The sequence below is a fragment of the Phalacrocorax aristotelis genome, chromosome 2 (genome assembly GCF_949628215.1).
Source record: "Phalacrocorax aristotelis chromosome 2, bGulAri2.1, whole genome shotgun sequence".
NCBI lineage: Eukaryota > Metazoa > Chordata > Aves > Suliformes > Phalacrocoracidae > Phalacrocorax > Phalacrocorax aristotelis.
The window spans coordinates 116,866,770-116,893,365 of record NC_134277.1 but is presented as its reverse complement, the minus strand read 5'-3'; the positions used below and the strand labels follow the sequence as shown (position 1 = coordinate 116,893,365).

General features: G+C 39.3%; 1 protein-coding gene across 2 annotated transcripts in view; it reads right to left on the bottom strand.

Annotated features, from left to right (window-relative positions):
* LAMA3 (laminin subunit alpha 3) overlaps positions 1–26,596 on the bottom strand; it is a 122,519-nt gene that overhangs the window by 59,472 nt on the left and 36,451 nt on the right. Inside the window, exons 11-29 of one of the 2 annotated variants that reach the window (XM_075084843.1) lie at positions 25,298–25,360; positions 23,921–23,962; positions 23,652–23,789; positions 22,694–22,828; positions 19,970–20,104; positions 18,440–18,577; positions 17,877–17,923; positions 16,591–16,690; positions 15,330–15,382; positions 14,853–14,958; positions 13,013–13,112; positions 12,394–12,550; positions 9,303–9,441; positions 7,591–7,733; positions 6,138–6,238; positions 5,870–6,023; positions 4,343–4,503; positions 2,051–2,159; positions 48–145 (exon numbers count right to left, since the gene is read on the bottom strand). In XM_075084843.1, coding sequence (XP_074940944.1) covers positions 48–145; positions 2,051–2,159; positions 4,343–4,503; positions 5,870–6,023; positions 6,138–6,238; positions 7,591–7,733; positions 9,303–9,441; positions 12,394–12,550; positions 13,013–13,112; positions 14,853–14,958; positions 15,330–15,382; positions 16,591–16,690; positions 17,877–17,923; positions 18,440–18,577; positions 19,970–20,104; positions 22,694–22,828; positions 23,652–23,789; positions 23,921–23,962; positions 25,298–25,360 — 2,119 coding nt within the window. Of the gene's footprint in view, positions 1–47; positions 146–2,050; positions 2,160–4,342; positions 4,504–5,869; positions 6,024–6,137; positions 6,239–7,590; positions 7,734–8,979; positions 9,113–9,302; positions 9,442–12,393; positions 12,551–13,012; positions 13,113–14,852; positions 14,959–15,329; positions 15,383–16,590; positions 16,691–17,876; positions 17,924–18,439; positions 18,578–19,969; positions 20,105–22,693; positions 22,829–23,651; positions 23,790–23,920; positions 23,963–25,297; positions 25,361–26,596 lie in introns of both variants that reach the window. The other variant, XM_075084844.1, reaches the window with a different exon arrangement.

Below are 26,596 nucleotides of genomic sequence, written 5' to 3'. Positions count from 1 at the left end.
TCAAGGTCTTTTTCAGAAAGTATGAGGGATAAAACCAAGCAAGTTACCTTCCATCATGGTTACTCTTGTAAGCTGCTATGCACTGTACTTTAGGATCCACATATTCTGGAGAAAATTCTTCAGCTGGAATAATACAAACCTTGTGCTGAAAAATAAGCACAAAGCACAATTAACAATTAATATCATAAGTAACAGAGCCAGGCCTGAAGGAGAAGGATGGAGCCTAACTTTAGCATAGGGAGACCTGAGCCCAAAGCCATGTTCTGTCATGGACTTCCTGCAAGATTTTGGACCCCTTTACCTGCCTGCACCTGAATGCCTCAGTGTTGAATAGCATTTTCTTGTCCTTCTCAGGGGAATGTTGGCTGTTGAGAAGGTAAATAAATTAAAACTTAAGTATACATGTGGCAATGAGAATGACAGAAGGCCGGCTTGTGGGGTCAGAAGCTAGCCAAAGAGTGTACAGAGGTGGGAGGGAAAAGCCCTCATCTGTGGTGGGAGAGACTTTTGGACCCTGGGGGAAATTCCTACACCTTCTGAAATGGAGGGTCGAACACTTGCTCACACAAAGTCCTTAGGACTGTTTCAGTGACACCAGGATTTCCCCCAGCAGATTCAGAACTCATTTTAAAAGCTGATGAGAGACCTCATGATTTTTGTTTTTTTTTTACTAAAACTAGGCATGAGCAAATAAAGTTGTGGTAGTCCTGCTGTAGCCCTGGTGGTAAGGACATAAGCCAAGGCTTGTAAGTAGACACAACAGTTTGCAAAAATAAAATATATTATCCACACCTAAAAAATAGATAAATTATAACATTTGTGCATGAACTACCTGAAAAGGAAGTAAAAATGCCTGAGAAGCAGTAAGATAACTAGCACTACATATTAATGTAAGTAAAAATTGCATTGGGAGAATTAATTAATATGCAAAGTGATTCGGTTTAGAAGCAGCTCCTAAGGGAGCTCATCTTGTGTCTTAGCAATAGCGAGCAGGTACTAGAAACCTTCTATAAGCTAGAAGGCAGAGCGCTAAAAGTGCCTTTCCTGGGCAGCAAACATTGTGCCTATGCCTCCTGTAACAACCCACAGGACTCCAGCCCATTGCAGCAGAACAAGGGTAGACTCTGAAGCTCTGAACTGCACTTTATGAGCAGCCAAAATACTAGTGTGAAACATGCTCTGGGTTAAGACAGCTCATATGCATCAGTGTGAGATAAAGACTATCAATATATACGAATAACATATTCAGAGAATGAAAACTAGAATTTAGAAATAAAAATCCAGAGAATCTTAGCACAAGAGACTTCCACATGTCGAGATACAGACCAGTAACATAACATCTTTTGGATATGGATCTTGTTGGCACAGTAATTGCTGCAGGGATCTAACAGACAATTTAAATGGTATTCGTTCACACTGAACACTGCCTCATGAAATGGAGAAAGCATGCATCCCTTGTTAATCCTAATGGTTCCACAAAACTACTTGATGTTCACAGCTGGGTTTCGACTCTGGATTTGAACCAGCTGTGTAACTTGCCTGTGTTTCTAAAACGGAAAACACAGAAGAAAATTCAGGTTCCAGAAAATTGTATTCCTTGTGTGGCCAAAAGAGGTCAGCGAAGGCTTTTTATTCAAACTATTTAAAAGTTCTATAATTTCTAACATGCTTTTATTGCCTGATATAAGAGACCAACAAAATCACATATAGGTTTTGAGGATTTCAAAAAAAGAGAAAGGCAAAGAAATATAATGATTAATGCTACCAGCAGATTTCTCATTTAAAATTTACGTGTAGAAAAGAGAGAGGAGCTGAAATAAAGCACAAGGGAGTTGGAAAAACGCTTGCCAAGAAAGACAAGTTTCTCTTTGTCTTTGAAATTGACCAAGTTTGACACAGTATTCTCTGAGCATATATAAAGAAACATCTTCAAGCATGTAATATATATCCTTTCATACACGGCCATATAGCATGAGAAAACAGAGAGAAAAGTATCTCTCCCTACTCAGGAAAAAAGTATTGCAAAAAGGAGAAGAAAACAAAAACTTACCAGAAGAAAATTAATTGATGATGCCTTAAGATGTATCTTTGTATCTGCTAGAAGGTCATACACTGCAATGCGATTCCTATCGTCAACTACAACACTGCGACAAAGGAAACTGAGACAGAAAGTAGGATTAAAAATGAGCCTGCTGGCATTGCCTTGTTGTTTATGCTGTTGCCTAGCTCAGCTGCCTAGCTTTTGGCTAGCCTCACCACTGGTGCTTAGCCATCCTGCTGGATCATCAGTAACCTTTGGCCACTGGTGAACATGCAGTATCCTCACGAGTGAGACAAAGGATGTACCACATACAAAATACTGCTTGTCCTTTGTGGGTTAACCTACCCAGAGCCCAAGCCTCCAGGATCTCCATTTGAGCTACTGCTTTAAGTAGGATGTGAATAGACAGGCACACACACATACATGCTATCTGCGGATGCTTCCAAGCTGTGTAACATGACATAACTAATATTCTGTGTCTGGTCCACGCTCCTTGAGATGCCAGCATGTACCAGCTGCTGCTTTCCACTACTGGCATGCACCGTCGATGGTGTGGATCAGCAGCTCTCACCCACACAATGGCAGTCAGGCAAGTCCTGATTTTAGGAAGCTGTCTGTACACTGTGGTCTGCCTCTTATGGACTACCTTCAGCTGGCTCCCATCTTTGGTAAAGGCAAACACATGCAAAAGAGAAAGAGTCTTGCTAAAGGCTTTGAGTCTAAAGTCTGCCTTGTTCAGGGACCATAACCCCTGCAAATTGCCAAAAGTAGAAACAGTTCCCTTCTGCTAAAAAGAAGAAGTCATGTAAGGCTTTAATTTCTTTTCCTTCTTCTGCACTTCTGCTCAACTAGGCCAGCCAGGATGCCATGGGTGAGAAGCTGTAACCACCATACAACTGCTTCTCTATTTCTCCTCCTGGAATCAGAGAATGAGAAAGTTTCACTCTTGTTTAGAGCACAGCTCAGAAACAGGGTCAGCTCAGGGCTAAGAACATTTAAGACTGGAGAAATATAGGTCCCTTATTTGTGATTCGCTAGAATCTTGAAATGTTTTATTCTCTTTCAATGTTTTAATGGGAATAATCAAGCTCATAAAGCTGTTAAGAAGGCCTGGCACAATATATTCCTGATTCTACAAGTTTCTCTTACCTCACTATGTCATTTCTTGATTTATTTTTTAACAGAAGAGACTTGTAGCTTCCTGCTTAGGAAAGATGACACAGCAGCTTACTTGCAATGTGACTATTAGCTTCATGCAGAATGGCCGCAGAAGGGATTTACTGCATTGCTACATTAAAGTAGCAAGGGCTTTCTTTGTCTTTTCATGAGCAAATTCTTAGTGTATCATGTGAACAAACAAGTATGTTCAAAATTAGCCCATACAATGGGTTTGGGGAAAAAAAAAACCAAACCAAAAAGCAATATAATAGAAGATTTATAACAAGTAGTTTGGTGCTCAAAGCGTTACATAACAGGCTAAAATAAGAGCTTTCCCCATTAATAACCTGACAAGGTCATTGCTCTGTATAGCTCTGCTCTGTATCATAAATATGCTGATGATAATGATTTTTCTTACTGGGCAATTTCATCCTGAATAACCCTAAGCCTCCAATCTGCCAAACCCTTAGCTCACAGGGAAAAGGGATGCATGTCTGTAGTCCCCTAGCACACTGGGTAGGTTCTCCCAAGGGCGCAAACACCTGCAGGATCAATGCTCAAGTGTTAAAGACAATCTCGCTCAGGACAGACAAAATCTCTTGTGCACAAACATCTGCAGTAACCTCAGTAGTCAACAAGGACAAAGAAACATTCGGCAGAAGACCCTGCCTAACAGCCAGAGGATGGATACACTCAGAATTGCAGAAAGACATTCATATTTCTGTTTCAGCAGACCTTGTTAGAAATGATGGGAATTATCTTGTAAAACTGGCTGCTACTTTTTTACAGCCAAAGCCCTTGGATATGCCTTTAACTAAATAAAAACAGTGCAGGCATCTGCAGTCAACAGTGCTGCTCTTTCACTGGACTCAGATTAATAGCTTAAAAGGATTTATGAATGTACATAAGGAAAAGCAACCCTTTGTATAGGAAAACAGTTCACTGAAGCAGTCACAATATTTAATGAGCTGATTGCACAAAGATAATTAAAAATCTGAACAACACCCAGAGTCATATACTTGCTTTTAAAACACCCTAAAATTCAGACTGTCTATACAGTAAAATGGATTCCAATATATAAAAAGTATAATTATATCCTAAATGCTTATTTATTCATTTACTAATTACTTCAGAGGATCTTACCTGTATTTACAACTGTATATTCTCACTCTGCCTTCAGTGACAGGTCCAGGGCTGTGTATTATGACCTCGGCAGTGTATAACCAATTCTCCTCATTGGCATATTCAAAAACCAGAACATAGCGACCGACTTGAGGAACATTTATGGTCATCTGTAAATTGACCTAGGTCAAGATCATTGAAAAAGAAAAAAAGCTGTTAGATTTTTCACTCCCTTTCTTGCAGGAAGCTCCATTTTCCTGCCCCGCAAGCCAACCGGTCCATTAGTCCAGGGCCAATCTTGTAATGTCTCAGCAAAAGACATCCAGTAGAATGGAAGCAATGCTTATAAATATCACTCTGTCCATTAATAAGAGTCAAACAAGTTCAAGAAACAGCTGCCATTACAACGGTTCTAGGAAGATGGTAAAATAAGCCTAGGAAATGAGCATATTATTATTTCTTTTCTCCCCAGTAGAATGTACCAGTGAAGAAACTTTAATGATACTAAAAAATTGTCACTGTCATCTCTAGGCTACCTTTAATAACATAAAAATTGATTCCACTTCTCTACTGGAAAAAATATTTCCAGGAACACAATTCCTACTACAGCAGTGCTATATACTGATTCCCTACAAAGAGTGGAAGTGTCTTCTCCAGCAAACAGCCAATGTCACTTTCTGAAGCATCAAGTTTTTCTTTTAGAGTACCTGCACAAATTGGTTAACACAATATTTGATGCAAAATACTTTGAAGTAGTTGCATGGAAATTGCTGTGGTTACAGAGGTTTTTGCTACAGTTGGCTATATAATTATTTTCAAATTTAAACTGTTTTTCTCAATATTTCCTTAGGCTATGAACACTTAAACATATAAATAATTCTGTCAACAGCCCTCTTGACTTTACTGCAATTATTCATACCAGTAAAGTTTTCCACATGCATCAGTGATGAAGCACCAGGGCCTGTGGCATGTAAGTATTCTTGTTGCACTTGGTATTTTTAAAAGTAATGTCCAAGCACAGTAATAGACGGCATAATCATTTTACATGTAATTATCATATACTTCATAAATTACCTTATTTTTACCACACATTCTAATACAACTTTTCATTTCATAAAACATGCTTCTCTTTCAATGGGCCTACAGCAGTGGCATAATTGCTTCTTCTTGATTTTTAGGCAATATTTTACCTAAGTATAGCTATTTATGATAAAAAAAATTAGAGTGATGTATGTACACCATTTCTGCTGACAAACCATTATCCCATTTCTGCTGCAATTAAACAGTATGCTGAACAAGCCAGTATGCCTAAAGCAGAGGGATTTTTAATTAATAAAATACTTCTGTCAGAGTGAAATGCCCACCCTAGTCACAGCTATAAATCTGCCTATACTGATGTGTAAAAATGCAGAACTTGATGCAGAGTCTGTTTTAGGGACGTGTTAAAGGATCTGCAAACCCTGAGCTGTAAATCTGCAACCATTTTAGTCCAGTAGGTTTGTAGTCAACAGTGCAGACAGGACTGCAGTTAGCAGGCAGAAATCTGACCTCTCTTCCACTGATATGGGGCATCACTGGCTGATCAGGAGTTGGCTGTCGCACAGGTATTCTTCTGTATTCTCCCCCATGTCTGAAATACGCTGCCTCTGAACCAAGGACACAGGAGAATCTGCCCAATGGCAAATGCTGATAGAGCAAGCAGCTTACACAAAAAAAACACCCAAACAAAACACAGGATTATTATTGTTTTCAAATGCAGCAGGATAATAATAAAATAATCCAAGGCATTGGTTTATTCTGTAGCATATATACTGACTGATCTGTTGAAGCGCCTCCTGAATAGGTGCAAGGCTCTGTAACTTGTATCTGCAAGATGGATGCTTCGTAGTAATCACTAGGTAACAGCACCATATAATCCTAAGAACAAAGAACACAACAAATGCAAGACCATGCAGAAAATTACAAAAGGAACATCTCTAGACTTTCACAATGTAGCAAAGAACAAAACCAACCACATACATAATTTATACAGAGAATATCTGCAAAACATGGAATTTTTTTTGTTGTTACATGGGCCAATAACATCAGAATGTGTCTCCCAGCTCTATTTGTACCTTCATAGAGATGGGACAAAGGCAACTGCCCTGTGAGCAGGGAAACTCTGAAGCCACTCTCCCATCACATGTTGTACAAATTGCTCACAAAGGAGCCTCCCTCCCCGTGGCTTAGTAACACACAGCCAGCTGGGTGCAGTTTTCACCCAGGGGTGCAATCCACATGCGCACAACTCAACAGTGCGTGACTCCACAAGGGAGATTCAGGTATCCCAGGTGACTTTCTAAAAATATTCCATGTAATCTATTAAACTGTGCTTCAAAAGCTGGTACATTTTTGCTCTGCCTTGCCTACTTAAATTAACAAATTAGAGCTTATTTACAAAAACTGTTATTGTGAGAACATGCTGGGCTAAGATCATTAATAAATTCCTTTTGAAAGGTATTAGTACAAAAAAACAGGCACAATAAATACTGCCACTGTCAGCAAGAAATATGTTTGCAAGCTCTTTAGTAACATTTTGTGTGGTATTCCATAAATTTAACAGAGCCCCAGGCTCACTGACTAAAGACACTGGCTATTTGTTAACCCTATACAATATACATATGAATTTCAGTATGCAGTCTTTGTGATCATACATGTTTAAGGTTTTTCATAAATTATCACCTCAAACAATTTGTCTTTTTATAGCAATTTCTCAGAACTGCTGTCGGAATATTTTTCAGTTTTTCAGTGAGTGAAAGGAGAGTAATGATGGGAGGATAAAAACATTTAGAAAATGACCTGCTAGTCATGCAGCCCATCTTATAATACTTTTCTGAATAATCTTTGTCAAGAAACTAAGGCCTTTGTCACCTGTGGCTGAGCCAAGCTTTAGATACAGCATCTGATATGTAAGAACTACGAATTTCTGTGAGCATTTATCTTTAACCAATTGTGCTGTATGTTAATACTACTTTATCCTTTGAAGGTACGAATTCCGGATGGACTTAAAGTCTCTAAGCACAAGAAAAATTAGAGCAGGTGAAAGTCAGAGAAGAAAAGAAATTAAATAAGAGGCAGAGCTGTAAATTTGCATAATGATATTCCGCTGCGGTACTCTTTTCACTAGTGCTGAATTTCAATTGCTTGCAGGGTTCTTCCTGGCAAATAACTCCAGAGCAATACTATCATGACAGCCTTCAAGCACTTGTTTTTCTCAATTGTTTTCTTACCAAGAGGACTTCCTCTGCCATTATACTGACAGTCCATGTCCCTGGAACCAGTGAGAATGGCTCTGTAGAGCTTTTTCCTGGGATTGTGACAAAAGCTGGCTCCTTGCTGGGTGGGAAGACAAATTCTTTGCTCTGAGCAGCCCCTGCCAGAAAAAAAAAAAAGTAAAAAAAAGGGACTGTGTAAAATGTCTCTACTTGCTTAGTGTGCTGGACTGAAGATTTCATCCATTAAACTTGGTTTAACAGGAGCTGATCAATGCTTTGCTGTGAATATGTATTAACTGCATTCTACTACACACAGTAAGCTAGAGAGCTACGCAGTGGTTGTTGTCTTTGTTCTTATTAGTCTTGATCTATTGGTTCAGAAAAGCAGAGCTCTGCCCCCGTAATGGCTGTTCAGCAATATTCTGAAATGCTTACTTCTTCACTTTCCCCTTCCATTATATTCCATTCAAGCTGTCTCTGCACTGACTCACAGTATGTTCAGCTGACACAAGGCCTGTTCTTATGCAGCTTTCAGCCAAATACTTCAGAAACCAGAGGTTCTCAGTAGCATCCAAAATGTTTAGTTACAGATAGTTAGTAACTGAAGGTAACTTCTGGGCAGAGATGATGTACAACAGAAATGTAGCTGTGGTATGCTTTATCAAAGAGAAGTTGTGAGGATCAATTGTTATGAATACTAAAGGTATCCTCTTTGAAGCCCCTGGAGACAAACAAAAGCTGGTTCCCTGCCTCCCAGGCAATATAGGCTGACATGACCACAAACTGCTGCCACTCTACTGAATGATATCTGTGAAGTCTTCAGTTTTATCTCCTCCAAATTACTAGAAGGGTCTACAACTAAACTCCATTAGCTCCCATCAGCATGCTGAAGTTAGGGGTAATAAGAGATAATTCTGTATACAGGCTTGGTATGCCTCTACCATTCAAAGGAAATGGAACATTTATCTTTCATCGGGGCCCAAAAGGCATCACATGCTGTTGAGGTCTGTAATCAGAGCTAACTTGGTAGATTTGATTCATCATTAAATAAATGTTACTCATGGAATGAAGGCAGAAGCCACCTTTAAACCAAAATATTAAAGCCAACTAAACCAAAATAAGTGCTGTTATCCCTTCTTTAAAAGCTTCATAAAACACACAGTTCAGAGCTTCCAAGTGGACAGCTGTGTTTGGCAAACATTTGAAAAAACAAGTGTTGATTACTACCGTAAGCAGAGGTTTCATGCAAACACAGCCACATCAATTACACAGCAAAATATATTAGGAAAAGCACAAAAGCACTGACATTGTAAAAAATGATGCATTTAAGCAACATTACAAATTTGACTGAGATGCACCTTGAAAATGCTCCTCTGATCTGTTGCACCGTTGACTTCCACCTACCTGTGTCAGGCCAAGATTGACAAGCAGATATGCGGCCAGATAATGTTTCACCTCCAGGATTAATATACCTCAGGATAATGCGAAATAAGTAGAGGTTTGATTTTTCCACATTCAAAGTTATCCTCACTTCATTCTGAAAAATTGAAGTTAATAAACAAAAACAGCCGTAAAATGCTAAATAGAGGAACAGTTAGAAGCCATGCAAGCACCATACTAAGTCCTACAAGAAGAACACACATGCAGACAAGTGTATACCGGAATGGCAACGCTGGTGTATGACAGAGGAAGACAGGCAAGCCTAGTGAGAAAATTAATTCACTTACAAGTATAATTAGTGCCAAAATGTTTTCCCTCAGCAACTGAGATCTTCCCTTTAGAGCTTTTTGAGCCCAGGCTGACATAGTGGAGGACTAGGTGGAAGAGCTTAGGGGAAGCCACAGTGACAGGCACAACCACCTCTGGCTGGGAAAAATAAAAAGAAAGGGAAAAAGGAGGACAGGAAAGTATATTACTTGTTACTAGCACCCAGAGAAAGAAAAACCGTTTGGCAAAGACAAACTCCATAACAGAAAAGAAAGGCTTGGTCAGCTTACAAAAGAATATAGAACAACACCTCCTGTGAAATAAAACTCTTGTTGAACAATAGCTTATCCAGAAAGACACGGAATGGCTGAACCAACAGAAGCGTGGATATTGCACCTTGATACACGGACAGTATTTTACTGTTAGTCTCCCATCCCGTGCCATAAAGGAGGCATATCATATCAAGGGCTGTCCATGTTCCCGGCTTCCCAAGGAGCAGGCTAGATCATTGATCTTAGTCTGAGATCACACACAACACTCCACAGCATGCAGAGGTCTCAGACCATTGCTGAAACTTCTTCTGCTCCTTCACCAGATCCCTCAGTTTCTTAGAGATGCGATACCGTGCATGACACTCTGCTCTGGGGCTGTACTGACGCCTCTGGAGGCATGCAGTTCTTGAGCCCACAGGAGGCTGCATTCACACAGTCCTCCATTACTTAGTTTGCAGAGCAACAGAATAGACAGAGACATGTTCAAAGGTTGGTGGTGGATTAGGAAAAAATAAAATTGGTACAACCTCAAGGGTTTGGCTTCCTTCTTTCCAACCTAAATCCTAAAGCTTCCCTTCTAATCCTACTCCCATCAGTTCACCCATCACAAGCCACTCGCTGTCCCTTTCCAAGATGCTTATGGTACAGTGACCTCCCCACCACTGTGGTCCATTCTGCTTCCCCAAATGCACACAGGTATTCCCTGTTCCATACATTTGAGACCAGAGCACAAAGCCTCATTTTCTTTTACCCCTAAAAGTTACAATAAATGCAAGATTGCCGGCTCCCACGTGTTGCTCTGAATGTATATCCCTCAATTCTGTCATCACCATCCCAGACCTCCACCTTCTTGATAGCAATGCAAAGCAGAAAGCAAAGATAGACATACAACAGATGGCAGGGCTGAGAGATCTACAGAGACCAGATATCTAAAATCTGGGTCATTGCAGAAGGACAGTGGACCAGAATGAAAAATACAGACAAGAATGGGAAGGTTTTACAAGTGCTGTTTTAAATGGAGAAGGATGGCATCTGAAGGTTACTACACATGGATAATACAGGCTCTGGGGGAACTCTTGAAAAACAGACACAAACAAAAAAAGGCAGAAGAAATAAACACTTCAGGAGATTTATCAAAATGGTTTATAAGCTTTTATGGGAAATCTAGAAGACACAGTGAAGGGAGAGAAAGAAGAGGTATGTGAAGAATGAGGGAGGAAGAGATGTTGGTCCCTGGCTTCAAGCAAAGGCAGGGAGTGGGAAGAAATTATTCTCTGAGCTCTGTCACAAACTTAGGCAACTCTGGCCAGTGCTTTAAAATCTGAGCCCAACTGTCAGCTTCTCAGTCTGTAATGAGACACCGACGTCGGCAGCATGACAGGGAACAGTGACCTCCACTGAGGTCAGACACAGCTTATTTATTTCACCTCAAATGTTTTTAATTGTATTGAAATAGTTTCTTTTCACAAAAAAAAAAAGTTGTTACATCAGCCTTTTGTGTGGTAGATACGGTAACGTTATTTGTCTTCTACAAAATAAATTTCAGGAGGATTATTTCAGGGTCCTGGAAGACACAGAAATGTTATGTCAAAATTAGGAAACTTCCTTGAAATTAAGAACGTGAGACTATCTCAATTATGCGAGGATCTAACTAAGGAGGGCCTGGGCTTGACAATTACTGACATGAGTGAAAAGTTTTATCCAGGTAAGCAAAATAATGCACACTTTTAGCAAGATTAGAGGTTATCCTATTTCACTACCTCTTTGCAAAATGCCACTGGATATGAAATGCAAAAAGCAGCTGAGTTAGAAAGCAAAAGTTAAGAAATCACAGCTACTGGAGAGTTGCCTTCATTTGTGAATGTCAAGTAATTCTGAAGATCCAACAAATATGAGCACTGAGATTTAAAAAAAGGAAAAAGGAAAGAGTGAAAAATGAAGAACAGAAAGGAAATCACTACGCTTGAGCAACAGTTACGTGCTTATGCCTCAGCCTATAGTGATCATTAGTCCTTGGACAATTTACGGAGGCTGGACAGATCTATACCAGAGCACTACTTTCAAGAAGAGTGAGCAAATCCCATTTACTGTTCAACTACTGTTTTAAAATCCTGGATGACTTGCTTAGCAGTTCAGTCCAAAGTCAGACACCTCCCTTCTCACACAATTAAATTATGGTGATTTTCTTCCTGTGATTTGCTTAATCCATCTGCTGTTGTTTAGTCTATTTGTAGACTGATAAGAGACTAAAATAAATGTTGCCAACATGCTCCAGCTCACAGCTTCTTTTACTGAATCACATATTTTCCTGTTTGCTGCAATGTGAAGGTATCATTGCTAATAAAAGTGGGTGCCTTTCTTTTCTTTGCCCAATATAAGTTGCAAGTGAAAGAAGACTTCAGTGACAGCACTGTGATGGTACCTGAAAATCTTATGGACACAGACTGCCACGGAATCGTGTAATTCAAATTATTTAGCCAAACATCAATCTTCTGCTGTTTCCACTGTCCTTGGCACAACAAGAATTTCTGCGCTTAGTATTATAGACTTTAAAGCTATTAGTTCTTTTCTTTACACCTATTGCAAAATGCATATTTCTCACAAAAAAGCCCTCAAAGAACATTTCCGAGGGGCACATATTTGCACAAGTAGTGACCAATTTACAGTAATACCAACACTCCCTAACCCAGTGACACAGTGCCAAAGGGTTCAAATTGTGAGATCCTGCCCTTTTTTCTGGTTTCTCCATGACCTTGTACACACATAGCACTGCTCTAGAGACATGCAAGCTATATACCTATGTTTTAACTCCAAAGCCTTGAGCGAAATACCAGCTTACTTGTATAGGGGACATCCGGGCATATCCTCTCCAACTGAAGCTAGGAAATTCCCGAGGATCATAGCCAAAGCGAATTTCCCTTCCCTTGGCAGTAGTACCATCTTCAATCTCAAACTTCATGTGGTGCAGATCAGGGAAAAAATAGGTTTTTTCAGGCCTTTTAAGGAGGAAAAAAACAACAAAGAATTACCAGTCACTATTTGATCTATATCTAAGAGCACAAAGCAGTGGAAGGGAGGTGATCTACTGATGACTGAGGAATCCTGATAGCAGCTAATAAATTCAAAACAGCTGATAAGATGGATGTGATGAGAATTCTCTTTCCAGAAGCTTTTACAGCTGAAATACATTTTCCTGTATAACTTGACAGAAATATAGATATATATGCAATACTATTGCAAATCAGGTATTAGTTATTTAAGGAAACAAGATAAAAAAATCTTATTAAAATAACAGAAGAAAACTGCCCGGAAAAATTAATATCAATAAATAATACAATTAAACCTCTTGTTTAACAATGAATCCAGAATCTCACGTAAAAGGACAACAAGGGCCTTGTGGGCAGTTTCAGAAGAACCATGCTGAAGCATGAGCTACCAGGAGCTACAGCCAGACTCACTCCTGACAGGCCGTCCCCACGACGTGCGCCCTGCACTGGCAGCCACCCGAGGGCTCGGCACATGCCGGGCTGAGGGATCCTCCAACATCACACTGGCAGCCTGTCAGGCAAAGAGCAGAAGCCAAATACCCCATCAGAAAAAAGTGATAAAAGTTACCAGAAAACACACCTCACTTCTGCTAATTAAACACCGTTAATGATTCACTTCCTCCTTCTGAAGCCCCTCAGACTCTTTCAAACACATGTTAACACACATGCATAAGCTGCAATTATTTCTGCCTTCCCATGTTTATGTTTTTTTTCTTTATTTCTCCTTGGAATGTGACAAAAGCCACTTTTTTTAAAAAATCACACATAATAAGCCATGCAACATTACTAAGTGCTGGACTAGAGTTTTGCAGAACAGTCATTCAAGTGTTCTGCTAATATGTCGTAATTTCTACAGCAACACCACAATGAATAATTATTTTAAAAAAAAACCCAACAAACTAACAAAAAAACCCTACCTTACAAAAACTGTAAGTTAATTTTTCAGTCTCATACCCCTATATTGAATTTATCTTTAAAAAATTGCATACAACATGAACATATGTGTTCATATAAAAGCATATGCATATTTTTAATGAATACTGGACAACAATATTGAATGACTTCCTACAGGAGACAGGACTTGTGGCACAAACTAAAGGACAGCTCTAGTAACGAGGTATAATATATCATACTAAGGGACAAGTATGTCGAGCCTTAAAATTTCAAGATGAAAGGTTGAAAGTTCCTAAATGCATATTTACATCATAGTGTAAAAGTGTTCTGTTTTCTAAGACATGTTAAGCACCTGTAACCTCACTGAAATCAAGGATAATTAAAGCATTTGACACCTTTGTGGAACCAGATGCCTTTCCTTAGCTCCTCGGTTTGCACATTAGGCATGAAAGCTTTGTTTGATACAGTAGCCATTATTTTTAACTTTGTTTATATTAAATAACTGTTGGAAGTACTTCAATGCTTTAAAAATAAACCTCTTGCATCAACCCTGGAGAGGTGTAAAGCACAGTGAAGTTAGTAAAGTGCTTTCAATAATTTTAACAAACCTACATCTACAGCGGGGGAACAAGGTGGGAAGGGAAGTAGCCCTACATCACTCAAAACACATGGCAGAGCAAGTATCCTTCAGAAGAAGGACCGCTTTCTCCACATCACAGCTACATCTTGTTCTGCTTCAAAACACACTGAGCCCTGCACTAAAGCAATACACGAATATACCTGAAAAGAAAATTAAGCTTGTATCTGTTGTAAAATTTTAAGTTTTTATTGCAGCGGGAGACTAACTGCAGGCTAAACTGCTAAGAGGAACAGGCAGCTACCGCCACCACTCTTAGAGGTAAAGCTTGCAGGAATATCAACCAATCCTGGCCCCACAACTTGGGAGAAGGAGTGAGAGGAAGAATGACTCTCAGTTATCTTATTTGATAAGACAACGGCTTTAGCTGCGCCTTGTGCAATCTCATTACAGGCTTTGATAGAGGAGCCTCAGGCAAGTAATAGTAAATGAGGCATCAGGGAAGGCGAGGTGGAGGACAATGATCTCAAAAATGAACACCTTTCCTCCAGCGAGCAAGCCACAAAATGGCTGGGAACCGCAGTGGTAACGTCTGCTTTGTTCTTCCACCCTTTGGAAGGCAAATGAGGAGTTACATGGGTTATAAGCAATTACAAGCAGAAGTGCAAAATTAGTGATTCAATGAATACATCCACATTTTCAAAATACAACCAAGGGAATTCTAAAGACTTTTGTGCTAATTGCGAATGAGCTACTAAAGATGTCCTTTAGTAATTTTACCTCGGCAGCCAAAATAATTCTTGCTTTCAAGAGCATAATAACCAGCTTCACAAGTGTCACAAGAATCTCCACAAACATTAGATTTGCAGTAACAATGCCCGGTTTCCTGTGAAGAAAATTTCATCAAAAATGATTCAGCACCTTTTTCAGAACTTTAATCTTTCAATACTTTGAATTCACTCTCATTCTAAAGAGGAAGATCATCCTAATCCCAACAAAAAATATTATCAGACATAACTTCTGTAATTGTAATCTTCAATGAGCAGACTAGAAAATACATAAACTTAAGGTGATGAACAATTTTCAGAACTTATACATATACATAAAACTTCTGTATAAAACTGCTTCTTTGCTGTATAAAACCAGCCACTTTATGTGCAAAAGCAATATTCAGTACTAAGATTTCTACCTTTCCAATTGTTACAATTTATATTTAAAAAAAAACAATTCAATGTCAGTCTTTTAATTTCACTTTACCTGCTGACATTCGCCAACTCCACTTAGTGTTCCACTCACATCACACTGGCACGCTGCACAGATAAAAAAAAAGACAATCTGCATTTCATCTTTGCAAGATATTTTGCAGGAAAAAAAAACCCACCACCCTGAATCTGCTATTTTGAGTCACAGTGCCAGAAGGGGAATTTTACTCTGGAAGGTTCAGAATAGCAGACTGGTACTGGCACAAGGTGAGAAGAAACAGCAAAGGAGAAAGAATGAGGACTTCTGTGTATGTGTGATTTACTGGTGTGTTTTAAAGTGTTCTAAATTCCGTTTAACAAAAACAGTCTTGAGTTTGGATTTACAAGTGTTTTATTTCTTAGAAACATTCAGACTATTGATGCAAAACAGTGTCTTCCAGCCTGACTGGCAGCTCCTATTCTGCACTGCTACTTTGGGACCAGTTCAGCTCTCCGTATGAAATATAAATGAAGCAAATATTGCGGGAAGAAGCTGTGTTGACCTAGAGGTTTGGTGAAACCCAGTATTGACTCTGTGACTGAAGGCAGAGAAGATTAATTACATGAAAGGTGCAGCAATTAATCTTTGAGGAGATGTTTAGACTGTATAATATTTAGAGATTTAGAGTCAAAGATGTAATATCTACATCAGCTCTAGGACTATCTAGGTGGTTGTTGTGGTGGAACCTGTTGGAAAGGAAATAGCTGGGAAGAAAAAAAATCTTTAAAGAGTTTTTATCGTTATCCTTTTTTAATCTTTAAAATTATGATTATCTGCCTGAAACACACACGCTTACTGTTAGCAAACGTTGAAAATTGCAAACAGATCGGTATTATATAGACATAAACCATAACCAGTTTGTTACCCCCTGAGGCCACAAAAAGGCTTTCCATTCCTCCACAAGCTAGGAGATGATAATAAATGAAAAAGCACCTTTTTTGCAAAACAATGAGCCAAATTCTTGTTTCAGTGTTAAGGGCAGAAATCTCGTGTCTGGTAAAACTGCCATAAGGCCATATGAAGTACTCATCATTGTAACTCAGAGCACACCTTGGTCCACCACTAGCAAACACTCATGAAATTATAGTCTAATTTTTAAAAGTAACAGCTGATATCATGGGTAATTTGGTGTTACAATTAAGTAGCATGAAAAACATGCTGTTAACAGGAGTTGTGAAAGTTACTGAGCACCAAAGATGGCAACAGCGAATAAAGATGACTTTCAAAAGAATCAAACACATTCCATAAACCAAAGAAATACATCATGAAGCTGTACCTGTACATCCCTCAGCGTGTTCTTTGGCCAGGTTCCAGTACAATGGTTTGCATTTACTACAGGTAGGACCTTCAGCATGCTGAAGACATTGACAATAGCCCTAATGACAGAAAGGAGTCAATATGGGTTCATCTGTTTCATAAAAAACATACTGCTCTATAGTACTAAGAAAAACCTAACATCATTAACAGCTCAGGCAGTTTACTGACTTTTACAGATGCATGGAAACTGTGGCTGATTCAGACTTCTTAGATTTTTCTATCTCATACTATCAGCACACGATTGTTCCACTTTGTGTATTTTTTCTGTATATAATTTATTCTAAATGTCCCAATGGATGTACTTTCCAATTCTTTTATAGCCTTATTAGAACTGTGGTAAAGCATTAACTGTTCTGCAAAAAGTTTAAAAGCAGATTTCCTTAAAAATAACCATTAATTTTCATATTTACTCCTTCCTTTATTGGTGGAAGACACATATAGCTGCATACATGAGCCTACATAAACCATAGGATCACAGAATCATAGAATGGTTTGGGTTGGAAGGGACCTTAAAGATCATCTAGTTTCAACCCCACCGCCACGGGAAGGGACACCTTCCACTAGACCAGGTGGCACAAAGCCCCATCCAACCCAGCCTTGAACATTGCCGGGGACTGGGCATCCACAGCTTCTCTGGGCATCCTGTTCCAGTGCCTCACAGCCCTCATAGTGAAGAATTTCTTCCTTACATCTAATCTAAACCTATCCTCTTTCAGTTTAAAGCCACTACCCTTTGTCCTACCACTATATGCCCTTGTAAATAGGTCTTCTTTGCTACACATTTAGCAATGACTGTTATTTCTGGTAATATGCTACTAGTAACAACCAGTGTATTAATAACAATAATAGTGGAATAGCAACAATTACAAAGAGATAATATTTTTTTCAAGAATAATTTGATGCTGAAATGGTCCACTGCAACTCAGAACCAGAAGGTCTTTCTTTGAGACACGCATAGGGATATATGCACATCTGCATGAATATATCAGTGTTCTAGCATACCAAGAAGACATAAACAATATGCATATTCTATATATAAAACATTTTTTAAAAATCCTTAACAGGTAATTGCATTGATATGACCAAAGAACAAAACACAGTTTGTTTCCACTCTTATCCTACAAATAAGCTCGTGCAATTCTTTCACTAAGAACAGGCTTCAGGGCTTGAGCAATGAAATGAATGTGTTCAGCAGACACATGAATTATTAACACACACTGTTAGCTGCAATGATAGAATACTTACAGAATGAGAACCAATGCTACCTGAAGGGTCACATTCAGTGTTGACACCTTTATGAAATCAAAAAACACATTGAAAGATCTTTTGAAATCAGAGCTGTGGAACGTAGTAGAGGAGAAGTACAATGTAGCAGGTGTGAATTTGGAAAGGCTTTTTAATACAGTTACCTTGGAGGGACTCAAATACTTTAAACTTCAAGAGCAGCAGAAGCCTTTAATAACATTTTTTTCAAATGTGTATTTAGCCTAGTTTAGACTATTTGGTTTGGTATGCAAAGTAGTCCCTTGAAAAATATAGCACTGACCTACAGAACTGAAAGACATTTTCTTAAAGTTCCTTTGCCACCATCTAAAAAGGTTTTAAACTTATAGTTCACTTCTTCAAATAATATAGAGAATGATGAATAAGCTCATCTAATATGTACTCCTGGTGTGTCCCTCCCTCCACACACTTCCCTCCCCAGGTTTCTATAGAACTCTGCACGTAGCAGAATGCCCTGGAGAATGTTGCAATAAAAATGGGGATGATCTGAATCTGAACGGAGGGCTTTCCCTCAGAAGTGTTACCTTTGCAGTAGGGGAAGCTGTCGGCTGCAGAAAGGCATCTGTCGCACTGTCGCCCTGTGACGCCTGTTTGACACTCACACTGCCCCGATGCTGGCTCACATATGCCATGCTGGGAACCATCAGGAAAGCACTGACAAGCTACACAACAACAAATATTGACAGTGGTGGGAGGGTTCACCCTGTAGGTATCAAGCAATAACTTCCCAAAACTTCAGTACTGTAGAGGTTTGGGTACTATTTGTCTAGTGTTCTTCATTTCTCTGTGCAATAAATAGCTCACAGGGTCCTCCCATAACTCACAGGGTCCCCACACCTGCTTGGAACCTATGAGTTTGAGGTGACCTGTACCACCTCAGCATTGTTTTGTTCCTTTATTCTTGACAGAAACAGGTAGGATTATCCAAAACCATAATAAAACTCTCTTCTTCATCTTCTTTGTCCCATCATAAGAGCAGACTTGGTTTTGCCTTTCTGCTCTCTTGATCTTCTTATGATTACAGAAAGCACAGGGCAAATTCTGTAATTAGACCTGCACTTAAAAATATGATGGTGAAGTATAGAATATAAAACTGTATGCCCATCACCCTTTAGATTTGAGGGCAGAGGAGGCCAGAAACAAGCTTTGAAACGCACCATGCAAGTCTTACTGTTCCCAATTCCTATGTAAGGTCTCAGTTTTGCAATGACTTGTACAGACTGGGTAAATAAGAATAATGCCACAAAATAGAACAACGCTGTCCAGGGGACTAATCTTTGCTCAGATAGAGTCTAAAGGTGAAACGGTTAATGACAATTATTTAGTAAAGTAGTAGCCAGTCTCCTAAAGAGAGAGAACAAACCTGACAGGTTATGTTGTGCTGTGGTTGTAGTGACTAATAATAGCAGGATTCTGAAGATACATTGCTTCTTTAGCACTAATAATATTTTGATTTCTAGGAAAGAGCAGTCCTGATCATGAAGATCAAGTAGCTTGCTGATCTTAATGACAAAGCCTGCAGGTTTCCCCCTGCTTGATGTGGAAAATGTATACAAACATTCTGGGCCTGATCAACTGATCCACATGGGCAGGAAAAATTGGTATCATGGATGATTTGCAGAGTCAAGTCCTAGGCTAGGATTGATGGTGCAATACTGGCACACATGTAGAGCACATCCTAATAAACTAAAAAGTTTACAAGGCAACATATCAAATATTAGAAGCCCAAACCAGTTGAAACACAGCATATGTTCTGTAAGTTGAATGAACCAGAACTCATAAAGGTACATGTCCATTGCTCAGCCTAAGCTTTAGATTTCATATTTTAAGAGGGATACACAGCTGTGCCAAGGCCAAACACTGCCAGGCTCACATTAATCCAACTAGCACAGGAACAGCGATGACGTGCCAGGGAGGACTACCAGAACGTGTGCCTTCCAGGAACCCTGGCCGCTGGCTGGATCTTCAGCAGTTTTGTGGCCAGCTTTCAACTGAACAAAACTATCATAGTTACAGAGGTAACTCCAGTAAAAGGAAGAAAGCCTTTTACTCACGCAAGCAGCTGGGGTAGCTGTAATAACCTGGAGCGCACTGGTCACATCTAAGTCCACCGTAGTTACTATGGCACAGACACTGACCTCTAGGACCACATGTATTGTCCACTGAACCAACAGCATCACAGTTGCATTCTGCAAAGAGAAAAAAAAAAATTATTCTAATAGATACATGTCTAAAACAGTTTGCAAAAAAATAAAAGTTGCCTTTGAATCTTTGAATGTAAAGTAATCATGAGGAATCCAGATGAACCATATTTTACCACCAAAAATAAATATCCTGAAATAGATGCTTATAATATAACTGCCTCCTCAGCAATTGATAATCAGGTTCTTACTGCAATTCCGTAATGTACAGTTTAAAGATTTAGTCTGATGCCTTGCAAAACATGTGTAAGGGACAGAAATCCATCTTGAAATGGAAAGAACATCACATGAGAGAAGTACTTAACACCTTTAAAAAATAACCTTTGAGAAACAGCATCCACAAAGCTAGGCTAGGTCTAATGGCTAACAAGAAGCTTATTAGTCGAGCAGTTGATGATGCACAAGCACAGGCTCATAATCCACAAATAAATGTTGCACAAGGTAAAAATTGCTGACATCTTAATTCGACAAGCTGGCAAGCAGTGCACTGCTGGAATCTGCATCTAATACGCAAGGCACGTGGTCAGACTACAACAACTAGCTGGATGGGTGCTTCTCTTGGAGTTACCATTTTTTTAGGCTAACAGCTCTATCACAGATAAGATGTGCTATTTTACTGAAATGATGCTGGTAGTTACACAGGCTCACATTTATAGGTACATGAATGGGAATCTGGGAACCTCAGCTGCCCCAGGTACAAGCTGAAGTGTTGCAGTTTGGCTTGGCTTTTACGACTGACAGAAGTCGCTGACTGACAGAAATATAAAACAAACACTGCTGTTCTGTTCCATGTTCATGATCCTCGTTTCCCCTTTTGGTTCCTCTTTCTGCTGCCGCCAAGGACATCTGACTTCGCTGTGTTTACTTCAAAGAGGCCTGGAAAGACGCCGGGCTTGCTAGGAAGTTAGTGTAACAGAAATACAAATACTGCAACTTCCAAAAACATCACATACACTAGAGTCCACTCCCAGTTGAACATTACATTGCATTCTCTCCTCATCTTAATAACATTGAATGGTTTAAAGGCTTTATTTTGATACCACTCCTATTGAATAAAGCTTCTATTTTGTTCAACAAGGCAAGACCAGAGAGATCAGTTTTGGCTGCAGGAGCCAAGAAGGTATAGATCTACCTCCCTTCTGACGATGACAACTCCAAACAGGAGCAGCAGGCTGGGCTGCTCACTTTCCACCACAGTTTGCAGCATGCTGCATTAGTTTAAATTTAAACCCATGGCAGCTTATTTTAACAGAACAAGCTGTGAACTGCAGCCGTTTTGAGTCTGACTGTGTTTTCAACTATTTTTATCTGCCTTTTACAATTTGGTTTTTTTGCACGCTGTTTTAAGCTTTTATGTCTCTTTTCAGCTTTTGGTGTTAAAAGTTCAAACATATGCAATATGGGTTTGATTTGCTTTAAGATTGCTACCTGATTCAGTTCTAAGAAAAAAAACATTTTTTAAAACCACCAAATAGGGTGTACCAATGCAGAACCCTGATTTTATGTTTTTTGTTAAAAAATGTTAATCTATTCCAGACCATAAAGACACAGTCATGTGGTATTTCTTTATTCCACTCATTATGTTTGGTAACACAACATAATATATCCTTGCAAGGGCATAAAGAATTCTGCTGTCTATTCATAGGACAAAAACAAGTATGTAAGCCCAAAAGGAAGAAGACTGCTAGAGCCAACAACCAAAAATAATGAGAGAAGAAAGTAAATCATAATGTTGCATAAAACTCTTATTAAACTGTACAGGAAAGTACATACCAGAACTTGGCAATATTCTATATTCTTTCTCAGTATAAAACTCACTAAGGATTAAGGGCCTCTCTCTCATTCACTGCAAAGGCAGACGAAACCAAGGGGCCAGATAGGACTTGATGGATTCACTATATGCACACAAAACCATTATGATATTCCAGGTCATATTTCATAAGTTTTCCTCTCTCATGAAAGCAGGCTAGTCCTTGGTGGCAGGTACACTGGTGGAACCCTGTGGAGTTCCTGTTTCATGATTACATGAACAGAGATTGGCTCAGTGGCTGTCGTATGATCTTAAAATGAGTGGGAAATCACTGTGAAGGGCAAAATCAGAGCTTCTCATTTTCAGATTTACAAAACATATATTTTGCAAGGTACCAAAGAAAGATCTTCTGCAAAAGTAGATTAGTGCTTCACAGCTCTGCTTGGTTTTTTTTTTCACTATGCCAGTTCCTTAGCAGCCAATCATGCTCTGTTGCAGTAGGTCTCCATGCGAAAACAGCTTTCAGATGCTTTGGTTATTAGTAAGACATCTGTGCTTACTGAGGCTATATCAAACTGTCTGGCCATGCAAAGAAAAGGCCTGTGAGAAAACCCACTATATGATTCTTCCTTACTATGAAAACATGCCTGGAAATAGTGCTTGAAGAATGAGAATGTATGAGGACTTCACTCTAGAGAACAAGACTCGCTTGCTAATTTACTGCTGTGAACATTGCTCCAGCCACTGCAAAGATGGTACCGAAAAAGGACTCCTGTCTGCCTGTTCAGGGGCCTGTTTGATGCTGTACATGTGATCAGCAGCCTTACCTTGGCAGGCAGGGAACGAGTGGTGGCCAGGCTGACAGCCGTCACACTGAACTCCAGCTACCCCTGAGCGACAAAGACACCTCCCGAGAAAATCACAGACTTGGGGCTGGGCACCCGCCAAGTTACATTCGCACACTGAAAATGAGAAAAGACATTTCAGAGGCAGCCTCTACACAGGCTCTCTTTTATCCTTCTATAATTTAAAAGCACCACTCCCTGATGCTCAACAGGACCAAAATCTTCCCATCAAATTTATCTTGATTCAAAGCTGCTTTGATTGATTGCCCACATCAGTGATAATTCAGTATTGAGGGAGACATTAACGAAAGAGCAAAAGAATCTGGCTCACAGTAACTACTGCTTTCAGTATGAGTGTTGAAGTACTACACTTAGCCTGTCCTCACTCAGAGTCTGATTTATCAATGCCAAGTGGTATGCCAACTATTGAAAGTAATTCCATCCTTTTAAAGACCAAAATAAAACAACTTCTGGTTTGGATTTACAATCTCAGGTGGGAAAGGTTAATAAAATGCCTAAAAATACAGTATGGAGATGGTTAATGAAGCTTAAAAACACTCGGTTTTCTACTATTGATTAGAAAGGGCAGCTTGATGCATCAAAGTGAGGTTGCAAACTCAAACACAAATAAATTTTTTAAAAAACAAGGATAAATGACATAAATGTTCACACTGGTATTCTAAATTTCATCAGTGTTACTAAATCCAGCCTCATACTGGAGTCTGACAGCTGCATCACACAGTAGACAGTGATCAGAGAAACAGGGGCATTTTTAGATAGAAATCCCCCCTCATCACGTTTTTCTTCTTCTTTGATTTGTAGGATTTTTGGGAGAGCCCCTTATGAACACATCTTTGTGGGAAAAGGATTGAAATTCTCTCTGTATAAAACATGGGTCTGCATTTGGGCTATGCTTGCTGAAAGGAATGTTTTGGCTTACCCTGGCAGAAAGGGTAATGAAAATACCCAGCTGCACAGGTGTCACAGGAAAACCCTTGAAATCCAATTCGACATCTGCACTGTCCAGTATTTCCATTGCAGTCACCTCCCAGCACTCCTGCGCCATGGCACTGGCACGCTGAAGAGCACATTTGTAAAGAAAACATTTATGGCATTATGATCTTAAACTTCCTATTTCACTTGGATGCCGAAGGCTGGCATTGACACCAGAGCACACGCTCCAAACATCAAAGAAACTAGGGCACTTACGCAGACACTGGGGGCCAAAATACCCTGGTTTGCAGCCACCTTCTGGTTACAACAGGAAAGGAAAAGAAAGAAAGGAACAAAGTTAATGCATAAAATCACACAACTCCTTGTATTTTTGCAGAGAAAAACAGATCAGTGCTGAGTAATTATTACTCCTGAACCGACAAAACTATTTGTATGACCCTTACACGCAAATCTCATTTAAAAAAATAATAATCTGTAATCGTGCTTAGTCTGCCAGCACAAATTTACAACTTCTACAAACACAGAAATTTCCACTTAGGGGCAGCTGCCTTTCTTATGCTGTCAGACTCAGATGGACTCTCTTTTGAGATGATCTATTAATTGAAAATATAAATAGCTCAAGATCTGTTTTCTCCTGTTTATATTTATTCGTTTTTCTTTGGAGTTTTCTTCTTACTTTTAAAAAATATGTGAGAGAAGGGAATATGCAACAGAGCATACCCAGAGGCCTATGAGGGTCAATACTTTGGATGCTGTACGAAGGAGATAAGTGGTACAGCATGCTGAGGCTTTGTGGGCTGTGATGGCAACTGCAGACACTTTCAAGAAAACAATTGGGTCTTGTAAATACATACATGGACTTGTACTGTTTATATCTAAGTGCCTGCTACATTTACAGATGGAAACACTTTCATTTGCCAACATAAACTCCAGTTCTATTAAAGCTAACAGAAATAAAGGGCAAGAATGTTGATTTTAGAATATTAAAAAGGTTTCAAGGGTTTTTTTAATTTATTCATCCTAAAGTGCATTACAGGTATGTATGTCATTAAGCACTAGCTGTGATGGCGACTCCATTCTGCAGCATAATAATATATACTAAAAAATATAAGCCCACTGAGGGAATCATTGTATGGATTTCAGGCAGCTTTGCAGTGGGCTAAATAAGAAATGTATAGCTCTCTTAGAATCAAAGTTCTTCACTGCCAAGGGCAATGCACAATTTGCCAGGTGCAAGAGGACAGTCCAGAAGCAGAGGTGAGTTAGCCTTAAGAAAGAGATTTACACCACAAAGCAGCTGACAAGTTGTACATGTCAGAAAGTCTTGATGGATCTGTTTGTAAGAGCACCAAACAAGATGGTCAGCCTCTTCTGCAGATGTTTGCCGGAGGTTGGTCAAACTTATTTTAATCCATAACTCTTTCTGAATCAAGCCTACTAAACTGTTCAGTACGAACATGACACTAAGATGAACTTCTGGCAAGAACAAAGGTCCTCTGAAAGACAAACACCAACAGTGGCAAAACTCCTACATAAATCTCCATGAAAGAGCAGGCACCGCCAAAAGAGTGAAAAATAGCAACATGGGGGAAAACAGTGAAATGAGGGGAAAAAGAACGACCAAGAACTTGCCGATTATGTCACCAGCCATTTCATCTCTTGGATTTGGAGAAGTAAAAGGATATACAGGAATACCTTTAAAACAAAAGAAACAATGAAGTGTATTTGAAACAGACACAGTTATTTCGCTAAAAATAATGAAAAACCATTAAGTCATCTTTTGTCAACACAGAGAGCATGATATTCACAACTCCAGTAACCAGCTTCAGCTTACTTTCCTTTCAGTTAGGAGCAGGATAAGAACCATTTTACTTTTGCTTTCCAGTTCAGGAACAAACATCCCTTCTCAAAAGAACAGTATGAAGGGCCAGACACCATTTGGAAATGCCACCAGGTTGCTTCCCTGCTTCCCACCCTTTTGTACAGAAGCTTTCTCATGCTATACAGTGTTATGAGAGCTATCGAGGGAGCTCCATATTTATTTCACATTTCCTGTTTTCAGCTGAAGGTCCATCTCCTGCTATGTGGCATCATCAGTCGCTGCCTGAACTGCCAGAATTCATGACATGTACATTACATCTTGAGAGCTCTTTATTTGAGAATCCTCCAGATTAGGAATGGTAAAGACATCCCAACAAACTTTCCTCCATTAAGATGGGATCCAAAGTTGATGTGCTACAAAGATCAGCGGGACATAGATCAAGGTCTACCTGAGCTGAACTTACTTTAAAATGTTGGATTACAAACAATAGGACAAACAAAATATGATAATCTAGAGTTCACTGTACAAAAAGGATTTGTTCTGTCTCAGCAACTGAATTCAAACAACAGTCCATTTTTTACACTGTTTTTTTCCTTTGTTTTGTATTGATTTCCTCCTTCTTCTGTTTTTATCATGGTACCTCTGTTTTAGTCAGACCTCAAATCTTGCCCCAGAACAACACCTGTTTTATTGGCTGTCAGAAACATGCTTCTCCTGAGGGCATAAAACATCCCACTGATGCATTTTTAGAATCTGATCACGGAGTCACAAGCTTCTATGCAGCAAACACAATTCTGATATTACTTTTTTCCTCAGTTATTTTATATAAAATTTGTTTATGGGGAAAGCATTTAATCTGCTGAATTCCCAACACTTAACTTTAATTTCTTTATCTTAAAGTAGAAGTCTAATTTTCAATTAATCAATAGCATCAGATAGCATTCTGTTACCATTTTCAATAAGCAGAAGCACCCACCATTTGTGTCACATTGTTTTTCCTAATATGTTATTTTCTTTGGATTTATAAACACCTTTCCTTCAACCACTTCTTAAAAAATCTGAAACAAACTGGAACCCTTCCTTCGACTACATATCTGCACCTGCCTGCA